The sequence below is a fragment of the Amorphotheca resinae genome (assembly GCF_003019875.1).
Source record: "Amorphotheca resinae ATCC 22711 unplaced genomic scaffold M430scaffold_15, whole genome shotgun sequence".
Classification (NCBI taxonomy): domain Eukaryota; kingdom Fungi; phylum Ascomycota; class Leotiomycetes; order Helotiales; family Amorphothecaceae; genus Amorphotheca; species Amorphotheca resinae.
Window position 1 is genome coordinate 427626 of NW_020194485.1, and position 15167 is coordinate 442792.

At 50.3% G+C, this 15167-nt stretch overlaps 8 protein-coding genes across 8 annotated transcripts; 3 read left to right on the forward strand and 5 right to left on the reverse strand.

Moving 5' to 3' along the window:
- Positions 1-657: 657 nt before the first annotated feature.
- M430DRAFT_110984 (hypothetical protein) lies at positions 658-4497 on the reverse strand (the record flags this gene model as incomplete). The annotated part of the gene is made up of 3 exons (XM_024861403.1): positions 658-702; positions 753-4230; positions 4289-4497. 3 exons carry the CDS (start codon positions 4495-4497, stop codon positions 658-660), a joined length of 3732 nt encoding a protein of 1243 aa, XP_024716533.1.
- A 308-nt stretch (positions 4498-4805) lies between these two features.
- On the forward strand, positions 4806-5624 carry M430DRAFT_148757 (hypothetical protein). Its single transcript, XM_024863140.1, has 3 exons — positions 4806-4960; positions 5011-5209; positions 5266-5624. The coding sequence occupies exons 1-3, from the start codon at positions 4839-4841 to the stop codon at positions 5404-5406; spliced, it is 462 nt and encodes a 153-aa protein (XP_024716534.1). The 5' UTR covers positions 4806-4838; the 3' UTR covers positions 5407-5624.
- A 78-nt stretch (positions 5625-5702) lies between these two features.
- M430DRAFT_46142 (hypothetical protein) lies at positions 5703-6202 on the reverse strand (the record flags this gene model as incomplete). Its single annotated transcript, XM_024867823.1, has 3 exons — positions 6112-6202; positions 5857-6046; positions 5703-5803 (listed from the first exon to the last, which is right to left on the reverse strand). The coding sequence occupies exons 1-3, from the start codon at positions 6172-6174 to the stop codon at positions 5703-5705; spliced, it is 354 nt and encodes a 117-aa protein (XP_024716535.1). The 5' UTR covers positions 6175-6202.
- Positions 6203-6384: 182 nt separating this feature from the next.
- Positions 6385-6964, forward strand: M430DRAFT_70449 (hypothetical protein). The gene is made up of 4 exons (XM_024869493.1): positions 6385-6496; positions 6622-6734; positions 6790-6853; positions 6909-6964. Exons 1-4 carry the CDS (start codon positions 6451-6453, stop codon positions 6941-6943), a joined length of 258 nt encoding a protein of 85 aa, XP_024716536.1. The 5' UTR covers positions 6385-6450; the 3' UTR covers positions 6944-6964.
- Positions 6965-7030: 66 nt separating this feature from the next.
- On the reverse strand, positions 7031-9558 carry M430DRAFT_37845 (hypothetical protein). Its single transcript, XM_024867192.1, has 10 exons — positions 9263-9558; positions 8770-8888; positions 8665-8718; positions 8593-8612; positions 8524-8545; positions 8389-8467; positions 7532-8308; positions 7446-7478; positions 7350-7395; positions 7031-7217 (listed from the first exon to the last, which is right to left on the reverse strand). Exons 1-10 carry the CDS (start codon positions 9361-9363, stop codon positions 7125-7127), a joined length of 1344 nt encoding a protein of 447 aa, XP_024716537.1. The 5' UTR covers positions 9364-9558; the 3' UTR covers positions 7031-7124.
- Positions 9559-9874: 316 nt separating this feature from the next.
- Positions 9875-10873, reverse strand: M430DRAFT_111053 (hypothetical protein; the record flags this gene model as incomplete). Its single annotated transcript, XM_024861408.1, has 1 exon — positions 9875-10873. One exon carries the CDS (start codon positions 10871-10873, stop codon positions 9875-9877), a length of 999 nt encoding a protein of 332 aa, XP_024716538.1.
- Positions 10874-10975: 102 nt separating this feature from the next.
- Positions 10976-11891, forward strand: M430DRAFT_46146 (hypothetical protein; the record flags this gene model as incomplete). Its single annotated transcript, XM_024867824.1, has 3 exons — positions 10976-11010; positions 11282-11734; positions 11791-11891. The coding sequence occupies 3 exons, from the start codon at positions 10976-10978 to the stop codon at positions 11834-11836; spliced, it is 534 nt and encodes a 177-aa protein (XP_024716539.1). The 3' UTR covers positions 11837-11891.
- A 946-nt stretch (positions 11892-12837) lies between these two features.
- Positions 12838-15075, reverse strand: M430DRAFT_23503 (hypothetical protein; the record flags this gene model as incomplete). Its single annotated transcript, XM_024864917.1, has 2 exons — positions 12838-14543; positions 14607-15075. The coding sequence occupies 2 exons, from the start codon at positions 15073-15075 to the stop codon at positions 12838-12840; spliced, it is 2175 nt and encodes a 724-aa protein (XP_024716540.1).
- Positions 15076-15167: the final 92 nt, after the last annotated feature.

Sequence of the window (15167 nt, forward strand, 5' to 3'; positions counted from 1 at the left end):
ATTGAGGGTTGAGACGGGAAAAGTTGAGATAAAGCAAGAAGCAGATGAGGACGACTGGTTGATGGGGTTGATGGGTTGAGGTGTGGAGGGGAGGGAGGGAAGATATGTAGATGTAGATGTGAGTGAGATGTGTGGAGAGAGAGAATTTTGGAGGGGAGGGGAGGGAGAAGTCCAGCTGGGCCTATGACTCTGCGTCTATCGACTGTGGGGATTTCTGCACTCTGCACAATAATGCCGGCCACCGGATTCGCTTGCTCAAGGAGGGGCATGGCGCACACACGGCGGGGCTAACCCGGAGCAGGGCGTCAAGCGAGGGGGGCAAAGCCAAAGAGGCTAAAGAGCAAAAAAAAGATCAAATCCGGCCAACGATACGCCGCCGATGATCGGAAGTACCTTGCCCATCTAGGTAAGAAGGGTAGGAATCACGTGCTACATGCTGACCTAAGATATTATATATCCCCCAGGGAGACGGGCTGCACACACAGATGTGATCGGCACGCGGAGAAAGAGGAGCCAAGGCCATCCTCAATTCTACCAACCCCCTGTGTTGTTCCATTGTTGTGTTCCATTGTTGTGTTCCATTCTCTCTTGTTTTTACATTACGAAACCTCATGTCTTGACACCATTTCCTTGCACCCATCATTCTTCTCTTTCCAATCAAGGCGTAACTTTGCTCATGCTCACTAACCGCTTCACGCCAACCTGCAGAACTGTTAGTGTGGTACGCAGAGAGTAGATGCCGCCGAACTTACCATCCAGTTGCCACACTCATCGGTCCTCTCGCGCTGGATATCCACCTGCAACCGGGACGCAACGTCGTAGTTCTTCGACTGCAATGCGTCCGCAAGCTCGCTGAGCCTCTGGATGGTGTCTGGCTTCACGAGCTCCTCGTTGTTCAAGTGGTCAAACAGAATGTTGAGTCGCTTTTGAGTGTCCTTGACCTGAGCGGCAAAGGAAGCGGGCGCTTTCGATGCGACTCGCTGCATATCATTGCTGAAGATTTCCACCATTCTTTGTGCTGAAGGCGGGATGTGAGATCGATCACCGGCCGGATGTCTGGGCTTTGGTGGAGGGGCGGCTGCTGCGGCTTTAGGGGGCGGGCCGCTTGGTGGTCGAGAACCCTGGGGCGGACCTTGAGGAGGTGGAGGAGGTCCTTGATTCTGGAAAGGGGCGGGTTGGCCCTGGCTGGGCTCGTATGACGGCTGGGGCGCATACTGGCTGTGAGGGGCGCTTGTAGGCGGCGCGTATGGATTAGCTGGTGGAGGTGGCCCTTGCGGCTGCTGAGGCGGCTGCGAGTACTGTTGCGATGCAGGTGCAGGAGCGTATCTGTTGGACGGTGGCGGGCCAGCTGGAGGAGCGTTATACGGCGACGGACCTCGAGGAATTGTTGGAGGTGGTGCGACATGGCCAAACTGCTGAGTTGGCGATGTGACTGGTGGACTGTAGGTATTAGCCGCGGATGATGGAGGTCTACCTGATTGCTGGAAGGATTGAGGGGGGCCGCCGGCTAATGGCGAAGTCATTCGAGGAGGAGCTGGTCCTTTTGGAGGAGGTGGAGGAGTGGGTGTCGCTCTAGGTCCACCAAACGGCGGTGCTGGTGGAGGCATCGACAAGTTGTTTTGGTTGGGGAAAGGAGAGGTCACTGGGGCGACGGGGGTACTTCTTCGTGCAGTCGGAGGCTTAGTCACCATCGGGGTGTCATTCCAATTAGACATATCTTTTGCTTTCGATGGAGGAGGTACTGAGGGTGTCGTATTTCTAGGAGGTGCCCCAAATGATGGAGGAGGAGCCCCGTAGCCGGATGTGGCACCGCCATAACCTGGACCTGCCCCATAAGCCCCGTAGCCCGTTTGCGGCTGTGGGGGTTGGTAGGCTTGTTGGGGTGTATATGCATTGGTTGGTGGGGCGTAAGGATTCGAAGCAGGCGTAGGTGCAGCTGGCATGAACTGGTTTGGAGGTTGACGTGCAGGAGAAGCAGCAGCAGGTGGTTGGTAACCAAGGGGCTGAACACGCGATGCAACTCGCCCGGTTGTTTGTTCTTGACGTGTAACTCCTGGTGCAACCTTTCTCGATGCAAGCTTCACTCTGTTGCGTGCAACATCAGCTGCAGGATAATGGTCGGGGAGTAGGTCGAGGTATCTTTCAGCAATCGACAGGTGACCGTGTGCTGCGACAATGTCTGCATACTCGGTGTACTTGTCATAAAGAGGAGCAAGCTTCCAACCGGAGGTCAAGCTCCGCTCGGTGTCCTGGAACTTCGTGACCTGTCGGAATACTGTAACTTTTTCGATGAAGTTTTGCAGTGAGCGTGCGTGAACTGAGAATGTTGAATCTCCGCTAAGATCTTCGATTCCAGCCTTTTCATTCTCCTTGAGTTCTGTAATCCAAATGGTGATGACTTTCTCAAGCTTTGACCCAACCAAATAACAGAAGGAGGCGTCTTTCAAAGACCCGTTCTCTATAATTCGATCCCCAAGTGCCTCACACAAATCAGGGAACTCAGCAGGATCGGCGTACGTGCACAACGTCGCCATTGCCTCTTTCCAGTTTGAGAGGTCTGCATTGTATACGACATCCCACAGGTTTTTGCCAATCACAGAGCTCAATAGACGGAGGTAATTAGGTCCTTTCGCCGTTCGTGAGAGATACTCGGACTGGGCCTTCTCCAACAACTCCTTGCCCCCGCAATTCGCAATAATAAGAGCATCGGCAATTCGGTCTTCTTTCAGGCAAATAGTCATGGCTTTTTCGAATTGGCCTAGCATCAATGCCTTGGTAATTTGTTTCTCTGAGGCTGAATCCGCATCAGAGAACAGGTGGAATGGGTTGTCAGTCTTGGCACCTTTCGTTGCTGTAAGGTTTGATAAGAAGTCCTCTCCTTCCCCGCCATCTGCGAAGATGGTAGATAACCGACTATTCTTTACTTTAACTTCCCCATTCGTTTCTGCCGCGGTACTTTCTGTCTTTTCCTCCTCTGAATCAAGGCCGGAAACACCATTCGTTGTCTCTTCTGCCTCCGAGAATCCAAGATATTCAGTGACACGCTTCCTTGGATTGTCTGCAATAAGGGTCTCGATGACTTTCCAGTCTGCCTTTTCTTCCTCGGTTTTTGCCTGTGCAATGTGCGATTCACAGATGCTGCCGATATCTCCAGCGACCAGGGCATTTTCAAAGGACTCCGTTGCAGAGCCCAGGCCAGAGTCAACTGAGAAGTTAGAAATTTGAATTTTGGATGATCTGGGCTTTCCAGGTGCGCTGGCCACCAAGCCAAAGCTCACCAATTTCCCCCCAAATCCAAACGAGGCACCACAAGGTCGTTCGAACCACTTGGGGGCCTTTTTCAAAGAGAAAGATGCTTCCTGTGGCTGTGTTTGAGCTTTGGTGAAGAAATCTTCTCCATCAACCGAGCCTTGTACTTGGACTTTGGAGGCAGCAGGGTTCGTGTTTTGCAGAGTCTGTATGCAAATCTTGCCATCAAATGATGCAGTGGCAGAAAGGGCGGGGTTATGGGGGTTGAATCTCGTTTGAAATGTCCAGTTTGTAACTTCAGGAAATTCGCCCAGACATTCTCCCGTCTGGGGTGACCAGACCAGTGTCCTATTATCCTTCCCGCATGATAACAGTAGGTCACTATCCTGTTGACACCAAGAGAGTGACAATATTCCCTGGTCATGCCCTTGCAGAGTACGCTCTGGCGCATTGGAGTTTCGGAGATCCCACAGCAGGATGACGGGGCTCGAATCGTCGGGAGTGGCGGTCAAAAGCTTAGTAGAATTGATCGGATCCCAAGCAATTGCCCCAACGGCCTTCCGATTATTGTTCAGAGTGAGGGATGCCTTCTTGGTCTTCAAATCCCATACAGTAACAAATCCACCACTACCCCCTGTTGCCAGAATATGGGGAACTATTCTATTCCAGGCCAAGCATTCAAGGTCGTCTGATCGCGCTGCGGCCGTACCCAACCTAAAAGGGTTTGAAATATCGTTAACGTCGTAAATGAAGAGCTCCCCCTTTGCACCGGCAGTTGCGAGGATTTGTGGTTTCAAAGGATTGAACTGAAGTGACTTGATAGCGCCGGAGTGTTTCGTTGTTCGTGACATAAAGGCATCCTCAGCCCCTTTTATGAGCTTCTCAGCATCCCACAAGTCCAGCGATCCATTCTCCAACGCGCCGGCAATTATACCCCTTGGATGTTCCTCGTTCGCGGGTGCCCAAGCAATGTCATGAAATCTGTGATAAAGGCATAGTGAGAATCTATATCCTTAGGTTCCAAAGCAGACGCGCATACCTTGAATCTGTGCTGATGCTTGCAATGGGTTGAAGCTCAACGCCTTGCTCGGGGTTGTCCAGACCCAATTCCCAAAGCTCCAGCTTGGTCTCATCAGAGAAGTCCGCGTCGACCGCCCCGGCTCTAGTTCCAGTTACTATCAAAGGAGCATCTGATCCCGGAGACCAGGCAAAAGCCGCGGTCCGTGGGATCTCCCTTAAACGGACCATCCTGTTGATGTGTTGTCCCTACAGTGCGTTGCCTGCTGGGGGAGGGTTTTAATTCGGCTTCCAGCAATGGCAGAAACGATTTTGCTGGGGAAATAGTAGAAGCCGTCGAGTTGTAATGAAGGAATGAGCGTGAGACGTTCTGATTGAATCAAAGTTGTATGTTTACTATTTAAACCGTGTCCCAAGTCCAAGGTCGGGGACAGATTTCCCCATACCTTAATCGGTTCAGCAGCTGCGCCTACCTTTGAGCACGTGATCTCAACTCTAGACGCGAATTTCTCCCCTTTATAAGAACAGGAGCGTTTGGTGACTTCAATCATTTAAGTTTGATTTTCTTAAGGATGACGGATCAATCACGTTGGAAAGCAACCGTTTACGTTGGTGGCCTAGCACCCATGGTCACCGCTGAACATCTTCACGCTGCATTTTTACCCTTCGGGGAAATCGCTGATGTCTCTCTACCGTAAGTCAAGACCCAGTAATCCATACTGAGAATAGTCCTAATGTTCCCAGTAAACCAGAAAGTCCAAACTCAACGGAACTTCATCGAGGTTATGGTTACGTGGAGTTTGAAGATCCAGAAGATGTCAAGGAAGCTATCGACAATATGGATCAGTCTGAGCTCTTTGGAAAGGTGATTAAAGTCAACGCTGCAAAGCCCCCGAAGAATGTGAATGAGGGTCTGGGTAGCAAGACGGCATTGTGGGAGCAGGTATTTTCCGAGCTCAATTTCCTCCTGCTTGGAGTATCACTGACGAAGCATCTTAGGAGGGCTGGTTAGCGGAACACGCTGTCAGTGAAGAGGATAGACTGGCAGCAGAAAGAGCGAAATCAGGGGTGGAAGATAGACCTGAAGACCCTATGCAAGGCCTGGAAGGATTAGACGTTGCTGGGCCAAAACCGGCATGAGCGGCAATCTGGGGCATAGTTCTAGGTGGTGTTTTGAACGAGGTTCTGGGTTTCATCAAGGCGTTTGTTTAAGGTGGCAGGCAAAATCTCTAGGAGTTTCAAGGCGGTCAATATATGAATCACATGCATTTGGTTGCCAGAGATCCAGTCAATACAATGTGTGTTGGTATGGAACAAGGCTGGTTTGCTTTATACAGATCCTCCGAGGCCTTCGCTATTACCTGCACCTATCAGTCTAACCCCCTAATCCCAATCCAAAGCTCCTACCCAGTGAGCTATGCCACCACGTCTGGCATCTATTCTCTGTTTGAGCGACTCAGACGTATTTGCTTGTCGACGACGAGCTTCTTGCCCAAGGAGTAACACCCGAAGCAAAGAGCGATGCCGACGACGACACCTGTAAACTTCTCAGCATTTTCAATTCATGTTACAGGGCTCATCTCGACCTACCGAGAGGGACCAACTCGGGGGGAATCCTCTTGAGAGTTCGGAGGCGTTGAGAAACGGTGTGAGCTGCAATATCAATCAGCTTCTGCAATGCATTGCCCCAACTGTCCTCCACCGCCGTAGCCAAGTTCCAATCCCCCGTATCCAGCTCCTCTTCCTCGTGGGCAGGTGGGAAACGTACCGCTGTGCTCCTCTTTCTGTGAAAGAAATAACGTCAGCAACTCTCATTGTGGCGTTTCTGGAAAAGCTGGTACTTACGGGGATTGGGCGCATCATCCGCCTCGTAGGCTGGAACATTCTGAGAGCAGTAGTGGGCTGCATGGTGACTGCGTTGGGAAGCAATTCGAGTATTCTTGTTGTAAAGAGTGAGCAGCTTGGTGGTCTGAGTTGACGTTTGCCTCACCTCGGAGGCGACGGTGCCTTAACGAGCATTACCACAGGCGTGTGCTTTCGGCGCTAGGATTACAACGGGTCATAACCGAACTTCCTCGACCTCGCCGGAGCTCACCTCGATTATCTCACATCTTCACCAATTGACTTCTCTCTCAAAGACTCTCACCTTTTCTCTGTCCAAGCCCTCCAATTCCAATCGCAAAGATGTCTGACGGCGAGCGCGAGACCAAGCCCTTCAAGTTCGTGACTGGTACGTTCCGAGCTCTCCCAGTGGCCCGGTAGAAATGACCTGATTGCTAACTTTTGCGCAGCTGGTAAATGCTAACCCCCCACCAGGTTGCGAGTCCGTACGTTGAATTGACCTTCATATCATAGGCTTCGATGCCCGCTTCCCGAACCAGAACCAAACTAAGCACTGCTGGCAAAACTATGTCGACTACCACAAGTGCATCCTAGCCAAGGGAGAGGACTTCGCACCTTGCCGCCAGGTATGACGGCCTCGACCAATTGAGATGGGAAATCTGTTCTGATGGGTTTATACAGTTCTTCCTGGCCTACAAATCCTTGTGCCCAAGCTCCTGGACCGAACGATGGGATGACCAGCGTGGTTAGTATCTCCCGGCTTTCCTCTAGCCCGAAAAATTGCTTACCATTCTCCTCAGAGGCTGGAACTTTCCCCGCTCGTCTCGATCAGTAGAGGACTAGGTTTGCGAAGGGGGAAACGATACTTGATAGTTGGCAGGAGTCGGTTTTACAAAGGCTGTGTACCATACAAGTCATTGATCCGAATTGATAGAGGCCTTTGTTTAAATCCGATTCATGCTTTACTTTGCGGGTTACGTCTACATGCCACAATATCCTTCTCCCGGATAGCCTGCCTATGCTCCTTTCTCTGCTCTCAAGCGGTCGTAACGCAGCATAGCACCCAACAACACCTGAGCTCCATTTCCGCAATCTTCGGGACTACAGTACTATCCACAAAGTCAGCAACAGGGACAGCAACAAAGTCTCTTATCTTAGAAGAGCAGAAGTATTGAAACATTTTCCGTGACTAGCAAGGAATTTGACAACAGTAAGAGGATAAAGGAAATTGGAAGGCGGACCTCAGAAGGGTTGTGGCTCACTCCGTCTCTGCATGGCACAAAAATCCTAGTATTCTACGTAAGTATCATTCTCCGGACGAAGTCGATTCCACTTACATGGATGTGGGAGCATGTCTCGCTGTATAGACGCTGGTTGTATGTCAGTCAAAACACAAGTGAGCTTCCCTAGGTACTTTTCATACCTGTCATGCCCAGCACCAGATGTCATTCTTTGAACTTTACCCCCGGCGTCTGTTCCAAGCATAGCTTTCGCACTGGCCTCTACGCACTTCACACAATCCTCATGGAACTTGGTAGCCGGTGAATCTGTATCCAGCTGCCATTCCACGGTGCATCCTCTTCCTCTCGTCCCTAAGGTATTGAGCCCACCGACCTCCTTCTCAGCTGCTATTTGGGCGAAGTCGGATTTCAACACGTTCTCAAGCTCCAGGAGCTTTTGATCCTCTCTGGATCTGATATCAAGTGAAAATTGTACAAAGCCAGGAACCGTGTTTGTAGACCCTGGCTTCAGAGTTAGGATGCCAGTAGATGCCAAGCAACCCAGTTCCGCCGCCTTGTTATGGCTATGCAAAATCAATTTTGCAGCCGTGAGCATAGCGTCAGACCGGTTCTGAAAGTCTGTGGTCCCGGTATGGCAGTCTTTTCCTTTCACGGTGATTATAAACCATTTGAACGCCTGTACTCCTTCGACGGCCCCAATCTTACCCTCTGAGTTTTCAAGTATTGGTCCTTGCTCAATATGAAGCTCGAAATGCGCTCCTATCGGATTTGCTTTGTAACTTGCCTCGAGCGAGCCAAGGTATCCGATTCTTTCTAGCTCGGATTTCTGTGTGGCTTTCCCGCCACCGACTTCAACGAGGCCATAGGCCTTTTCAAGTGAGTAGGCACCTGCCCATACGCCAGAGGCGACCATAGAAATTGGGAAACGGGCTCCTTCTTCGTTTGTCCAATTGATTACACTGGTTGATTGGGGAGTCAGTCTTCTTTTGTATTGTAGAACAGGGGCTGTGGGATATGGTTCAAACTCAGGGATCCTTACCCAGTGCTGTATTCGGTTTCTATCTTATTGTCATTGAGGGTTTTCAGAACCTCGATGCCGGCATGAACTCCCAGAATTCCTGCAAGTTATTGCATTAGTTTGCTTTATTGGAAGGGCTAAGGGGGAATTGCTGACCATCATATCGGCCACCTGTTGGCTGAGCTGTGTCAATTACTATCCATATGAGGTTATTTGAGGTCTAACCTGAGTATCCAAGTGGCTTCCTATAACATACAATTAGCTCCACCCCTATTCTGTCTAATATGGCATACTAACCTGCGAATGTGGGGGGTCCTGCTTTCTTTCCTGGCCTTACAGCAAATATGTTTCCTATGGTGATATAAGTATCCTCGTGAAAATACGGACGAGTATTTACCATACCCATAGCATCAATTTGGACCTTACAACCCAAAGACTCCGTGGTATTTACGAACCAGTCACGAACTTGCTTGTCCGCATCAGATAAAGTCAATCGCGACATCCCAATATCTGTTGTACCCCTAATTCTATGTTAGTACTAGTCATCTAAAGACCCAGTTCTTTGAGCTATCTTATGAGGCTAACAGCATGAATACAGCGAACGCTTTCTTTGATAGGCATTGTGCCTAGTGAAGCGCGGTAGAAGTATCTTGTAAGACACATAACTTTGTAATGTAAAAGGACATCGTCATGGATGATAGACTCTTGATATTTGCTTCCTCATTTGAGGCCTTCACCGTCCTGATGCATCTAGGCATACTCATATCGGGATCCTAGACAGAGAATGTCCATGATTATAAAAAGAGAAAGCAATTAAATTCAAAAGTATTGCAAGGTCAATTTAAACCCCCGTGATTATCATCAGAGCGGGTGAAGAGATCCATTGATTACTTACTCTCCCCATCGTTCCCCCTTTCCCCATTCACACGTCTCGTGCAGATCTCTCCATAGCCTATCCCGATCAATCTTCACCGCAGCCAGCTGCTGCTCTGTCATTTCGGTGGTCCTCATATTTCTCAGTGCCGTTATCGAGAAGGATCTATAAGCTGGGTGATGGAGTCTGAAGCTTTGGATGATATGTTTTATACCTGGCCTAAACCGGCAGACGTTCCTGAGGATTGTGGGATCCATCACCGATAAGCTTTCCGTGAAGGATGAGCAGAAAGTGGGATAGTGATTGCGGGCGGGGATAATAATTACTGGAAATAACAAGAACCAAAGATAGGGAGCAGCCTATGTTGCTTGAGACGTACTTCCTGATTATCCCAAAGGTGGGGGGGAGGGGGGAGGGGGGGTCATCTTATGGCCGACTTGAGTGACACTCCATTGAAAGCAAATACGGACAGGCTTGAGAGACTGATTTTAACTCTAGATTATTTTTTTGGTTACTGCAATAGCTTTCCAAAGTACTGACCGACCGCCCTTATCCCGAGGAAATCGTCGCTGTGAAGCCCTGACCAAACCCCCAACGCCGCGCTTGATGTCAAGTATATCAAACAGATAGTAATTATTTAGCCTTGACTTTACCCTTTCCTTTGGCTGTGGCCTTTGCCGTAGCCTTCCCTTTTCCCTTAGTAGCCACCGGAGGGGGTGTTGGTTCCTTTTCAACCACTTCGACATCCTCTTGTTGCATCTTTTCTCCATCGTCTTCTTCCTCTTCTTCCTCTTCTTCCTCTTCCTCCAAATCTTCGTCATCATCGCTCATAAACTCATCGTCTTCGTCGAACCCAAAGAAAGTCCTTGCCTTTGGCTTGGCCTCTGGTTCTGAAGGCGGTGTCGTCTCTTTCGAACTTGTCCCACCCATCACCTCGTCTTCGCTACCAGAACTCCCAGAGCTGGTCGCAGTCCCTGGTGACGTACTTAGAAGGTTGTCCCTGTAGTTTCCGGCCTTGATAGCAGCAAGAACAGCTTCCCTGGTTCTTTCATTTGCCTCTTCCTTATCCTCAACCCATTTTCCATCAACCTTGCCTTTACTGCCTGACTTAATCTCCTCCTCTCTACGCTCTGCAAGTTCCACGACTTGCTCCCACCGTTTCTTCCGCTCTTCTTTCTCCTTCTTCGCCATCTCCGGCTTGATCGCCAAGTACTCAGCCAAGGCTTTCGCCTCGTTCACCGTTCTGAGTCTGCGCCCATCCAGGTTCCGACTTGATCCATTACTGTCGCCTTGGTTGCGCTTTCGCTTGGAGGACATCCGACCTCCTGCTGCTCTCAGTTGCGATCCGAAACCTCCTTTACCACCGCACAGTGGGAGGGAGAGACGGAGAGAGAGAAAGCCATCTCGAACATCGGAGAGTAGGTCGGATATCGGAGCATCAGAGAGACTCGGGAGCTGCTTATTCGAAATAGTCGTAAGGATAAGGCGACTGTTGTGAATTGGGAGGCGATCGTTAATCCGTTCTTGGAGTTGGGAGATCGTGGTAGTGGACGGAAGAGGTAGTGAGAGAGTAGATGGAAGGTTCAGACCGGGGAAAGAGGTCAGGAGAACGTTAACAGTGGATAAAGCCATGATCGGCCAGTTGAGAGTTTGCGTCGATAGAGGCTTTGAGACTTTGATGAGAACTGAGTTTGCGGTCGCAGTTCAATAGAAGTAGTGATTGATCAGATCCAGATGGTGAAGGCCAGTAATCCGTGGAGTGAAGTGGAGTGAAGTGAAGTGGCTAAGGCAGTGTGTGGCTGGTGGCTGGTGGTGGCGCTAATAATGGATTAGTGCTAGTGCATTTTCTGCATTCGCTTCTTAGCCCCTCCCACACAGAATTAATTATTATTTCGAATTAACGCGAACTTCCTTCACGCCGAACGACAAGATCTTCTTCAACACCGACGACAACCCCCGCCGAAACCGCCAAGATGTGAGGATGATTCCAGTCTATGCGTTGGGCGCCCGAGTAGTTCCTGTGTACTGATCATTGTGCAGGCTTATCCCCAAGGCCGACCGAAAGAAGATCCACGAGTACCTCTTCCGTGAGGGTGTCCTCGTCGCAAAGAAGGACTACAACCTCCCAAAGCACAACGACATTGACACCAAGAACCTCTACGTTGTCAAGGCCTGCCAATCTCTCACCTCCCGTGGCTACGTCAAGACCCAATTCTCGTGGCAATACTACTACTACACCCTCACCCCCGAGGGTCTTGACTACCTCCGAGAATGGCTCCACCTTCCCGCTGAGATTGTCCCAGCTACGCACATCAAGCAACAGCGATCCCACGCTCCTCCTCGCGGAATGATGGGTGGTGATGACCGTGAGAGAAAGCCTTTCGGTGGACGCGGTGGCCGTGGCGGTGACAGAGATCGTGAGGGAGGCTACAGAAGACGTGATGCTGGAGAGGGCAAGGAGGGTGCACCATCTGGAGAGTTCGCTCCTCAGTTGTGAGTTTCCCATGCTACAACATCTTACAGCTCAAGTTTTACTGACACCAAAACAGCCGTGGTGGATTCGGACGTGGCCGTGGTGGTGCCCCTGCTTCTTAATTTGGCATTTTGTTCAGCTTGCTTGTGCATCCGACAGAAATACCTCATACACACTCTTGAAATGTTGGGCTGGATAGTAGCGCATCTGGTCGAGTGATAGAAACCGCCGGGGGAAAGCATAGGTCGAAGGGGGAAGTTGACACTTCAAAACTGTCTGGTAGCATAACGAGCTTCTTCCAATGGTTAATGGTCACCTTCTTTCGTGAATCCCAGCCCAATGAATTTGCTCCCCTGTGATAGATGAGCAACTTTTTTGGAACACCTGTCACAGCCCCGTTGTTGGAGAGTCATTCAACTGTAGGTGCCGGAATACTGTTTCTTTTCTTTCTTTATGGCCAGGCCGGTGAGAGCATGGGAATTGAAGAAACAGTCCAATAATGATTGTCAATGATCCCGGACTTGTAGGCCCCCTTTTCAAAGCTGTTGGCCTTGTAAAGGGGTGGTAGGTGGTACCCGTCCCTCCTCGGCAGTCATCCACTCTTATCTTTCTTTATATCTCAGGTCTGATCAAGTCTCCCATTCCTCTGCCAATAATGCCAACCACCCTGAGCAAACAGACAGACTAACTCCTCCCAACTGATTCCCAAAAGAGATGAAAAGCGCCGGGCAAGCCATCAGGACCGCCATGCTCCTTGAAGATTAGCTAATCTCCCTTCGACTCCTTGCTGAGCCTGGATCTGGAAAGCTCGATTGCTGTCACGCAAATGGAAAGAAAACCTGACATCTTGCACTAGATTTGATATGAAGAACGTAGCTATACCTACTTATTTATACAAGACTATTATCTTAGAGTGGATTTTGACAAGTCTAGACAAACCTACCTACGCAGGCCAATCCCATCTGAAATCCAGTTAGAATAAGCCGTCCAGTAGACCTTACTCCTCCACGACTAGAAGAGGAAGCTTTTGGAGGGAAGATCATCACGATCCACTACAAATACAAAGATTGTTGATAATACAACATTCGCCAGCTTAGACGATCAATGGGTATCTGACATTACTTTACGCAGAACCTGCGACCTGCATCCGTGCCCTTTTCTTCTCAGCCTTTTTCGTCCCTTTCATAGCTCTTCTCGGCCTGCCGTGCAATTTATTCTCAGAAGGCTTCTGCGCTACGAATGACCAAGCATTCATGGGCATCCGAGTCGCAATGAACTTCCCTTCCGGTGAAAAGACCTCCACTGTAGGCCAGTCCGGGTCAATTTCCTCTTTCTTCTCTTTCTCCTCCCACTCGAAATTATCTTCGTCTTTCTCTTCCTTTTTCCCTTCCTCAAAGGCGCGCGCAAGTTCACCACGTCGCTTCCTCACCTGTGCAACGAGCTCTACCCATCCAACGCCTTCAATCAAGATATCGGCCCCCATGACTCGATATGGAAGCCGCTCGGGTTGGATACCTACAGCAGCACGATCGGTTATGGGGCCAGTGCGTTGTTTCGTGACATCCCACTTCAAGTGGAACGTTCCTGCTGATGCAATCTTCTCACCTACGCCAGGCAACGCGATGTTCTCCACCGTCGACTCCCGAGTTTGAGTCTGTATCCCAATGGCTTTTTCAAGGGACGTCACATGCGTCTTCAGAGGATTAAAAGAATATGCTAGGAAGATAACATCTGGAGTCGTAGGAGTGATGCGGATGAAGCCACCTAGGAGAAGAGACTGCCCTGGTTTAATAACTTTCTGTTCAGGGCGGACACGGGAGCGCATGACGAGGGAAAGCCGATGTTCAGGTTGGACGTGGAGTTCAATATCCCCACGAGAGAGACCTGGAAGATCGATCAGCTCTCCCTTCCCGTTGCCAAACGGTACGCGGATAGGGGAGGCGGTGGTGCCGGGGAGGGCGGATACGAGGGGCATCTCGGGATAATCGGTCTCTTCTGGTAGAGGAGGAAGGAGGGAAGTAGTGTCTAAAGGTTCAACCGTACGAAGCTGAGCTTCAGCAGCAGATTCTTGAGCCTCTAAATCTTCGCTCATCGATGATTCGGCCACCATGTTGTCCTCCGCAGGGAGCGCGGTGCTATCATCCGCTGGACCTTCGAGGTCTGTTTTGGCGCCCGCGATGGCATTTTCCTCGATATTAGTAGATTCTGGTTCAGTCTCTCCTTTCTTCAGAGCCGTGGCAGGTGTGAGGGGCTTCCCGGAATCAACGTCTCCGCGTCTGCCCTTTGGGAAGACCTCATGAAACAGTCTACTCTTTCCAACATTGACTTTTCCAACCATCCAACCACCCCCACCACGCCTCCAGATATCCTCTTTCAGCTCTCGAATCCACCATCCTCGTTTGGCACTGACACATCTAACATTCCCAAGTCGGACATCATTCCCTGCTCTCCCTAACGCAGTACGCAGGACACTGCGTAGGTACGGCATCATTGAATCGACTTGCTCCTTCTTAGGTGCAAGAAGATCAGAACGAGTAATGATAAAGCTAACTTCCGTCTTCCTGCCATGATAGAACCTCCCTGTCTTCGAACGTCTGTTCAGGGATCTTTGAGGTGTCAAGTTTAGCAGCTTGTGTATTCCCTGAACAAGAGACATTGGGAAATCTGCAGCGTCGATGACATGGTATACATGATTGTACTTGTGAGGAGATTCGAAAATTGTATCTTCCAGAGATTGCACAGAAGGGTGGTGTATAGATACGCCTTTGTCATGGTGCTTGAGATTATGGCAACGCTCACAAAAAGGGACCCCGGGAGCTTTTACAGTCTCTGCGCGAGTTGTTAGTCAAGCTAGATCCAAACTATGGGGGAAAGGGGACGTGCTCTTCTTACTGGGCCGACGTGTGGAGGTGAAAAGTTCCAACTGGCTCAAGAGGCTAGGATCCTTCTCTGCTGCTGCCCGGAGCGATTGCTCAACTATAGCATCTTCTTCGGATTCTCTCGAAGTCGGTTGCTCCCCCTTCAGATAAGCGCTCACAGATCTTCTTTTCAAGTTATAGTAGCCCGGGGCGTCGCTGTCGATGGTCTGCGTAAGAGCACCACAGCCCGGACATTGTAGAGGCAATTTAGTGATTGAAGCGCCTTGGCTTGAAGACTCTATTCTTTTTGGTAGCTCTGAAGGGGTGGAAGTCGCAAGGACAGCCCGATGACCAGGGGTTGAGTGAAGCTGTCGTCGTTGGTGTGGAGCTCGAGGTGCGGCGATCAACCCAGGGCATAAGAAGACAGGCAGGTCAGCAACGGGCACAGGGACCCGACATCGTGTCCTGCAAGCAATCCTCACGCTGCCGGCGCGAACTGACATATTGAGAGGACGAGCGGGAGGAAGAGCAAACGTTGTGTGGTTCTGGTATCTTTGTCGCAAAATCTACAAAATATATAAGTACGGGCCCGACA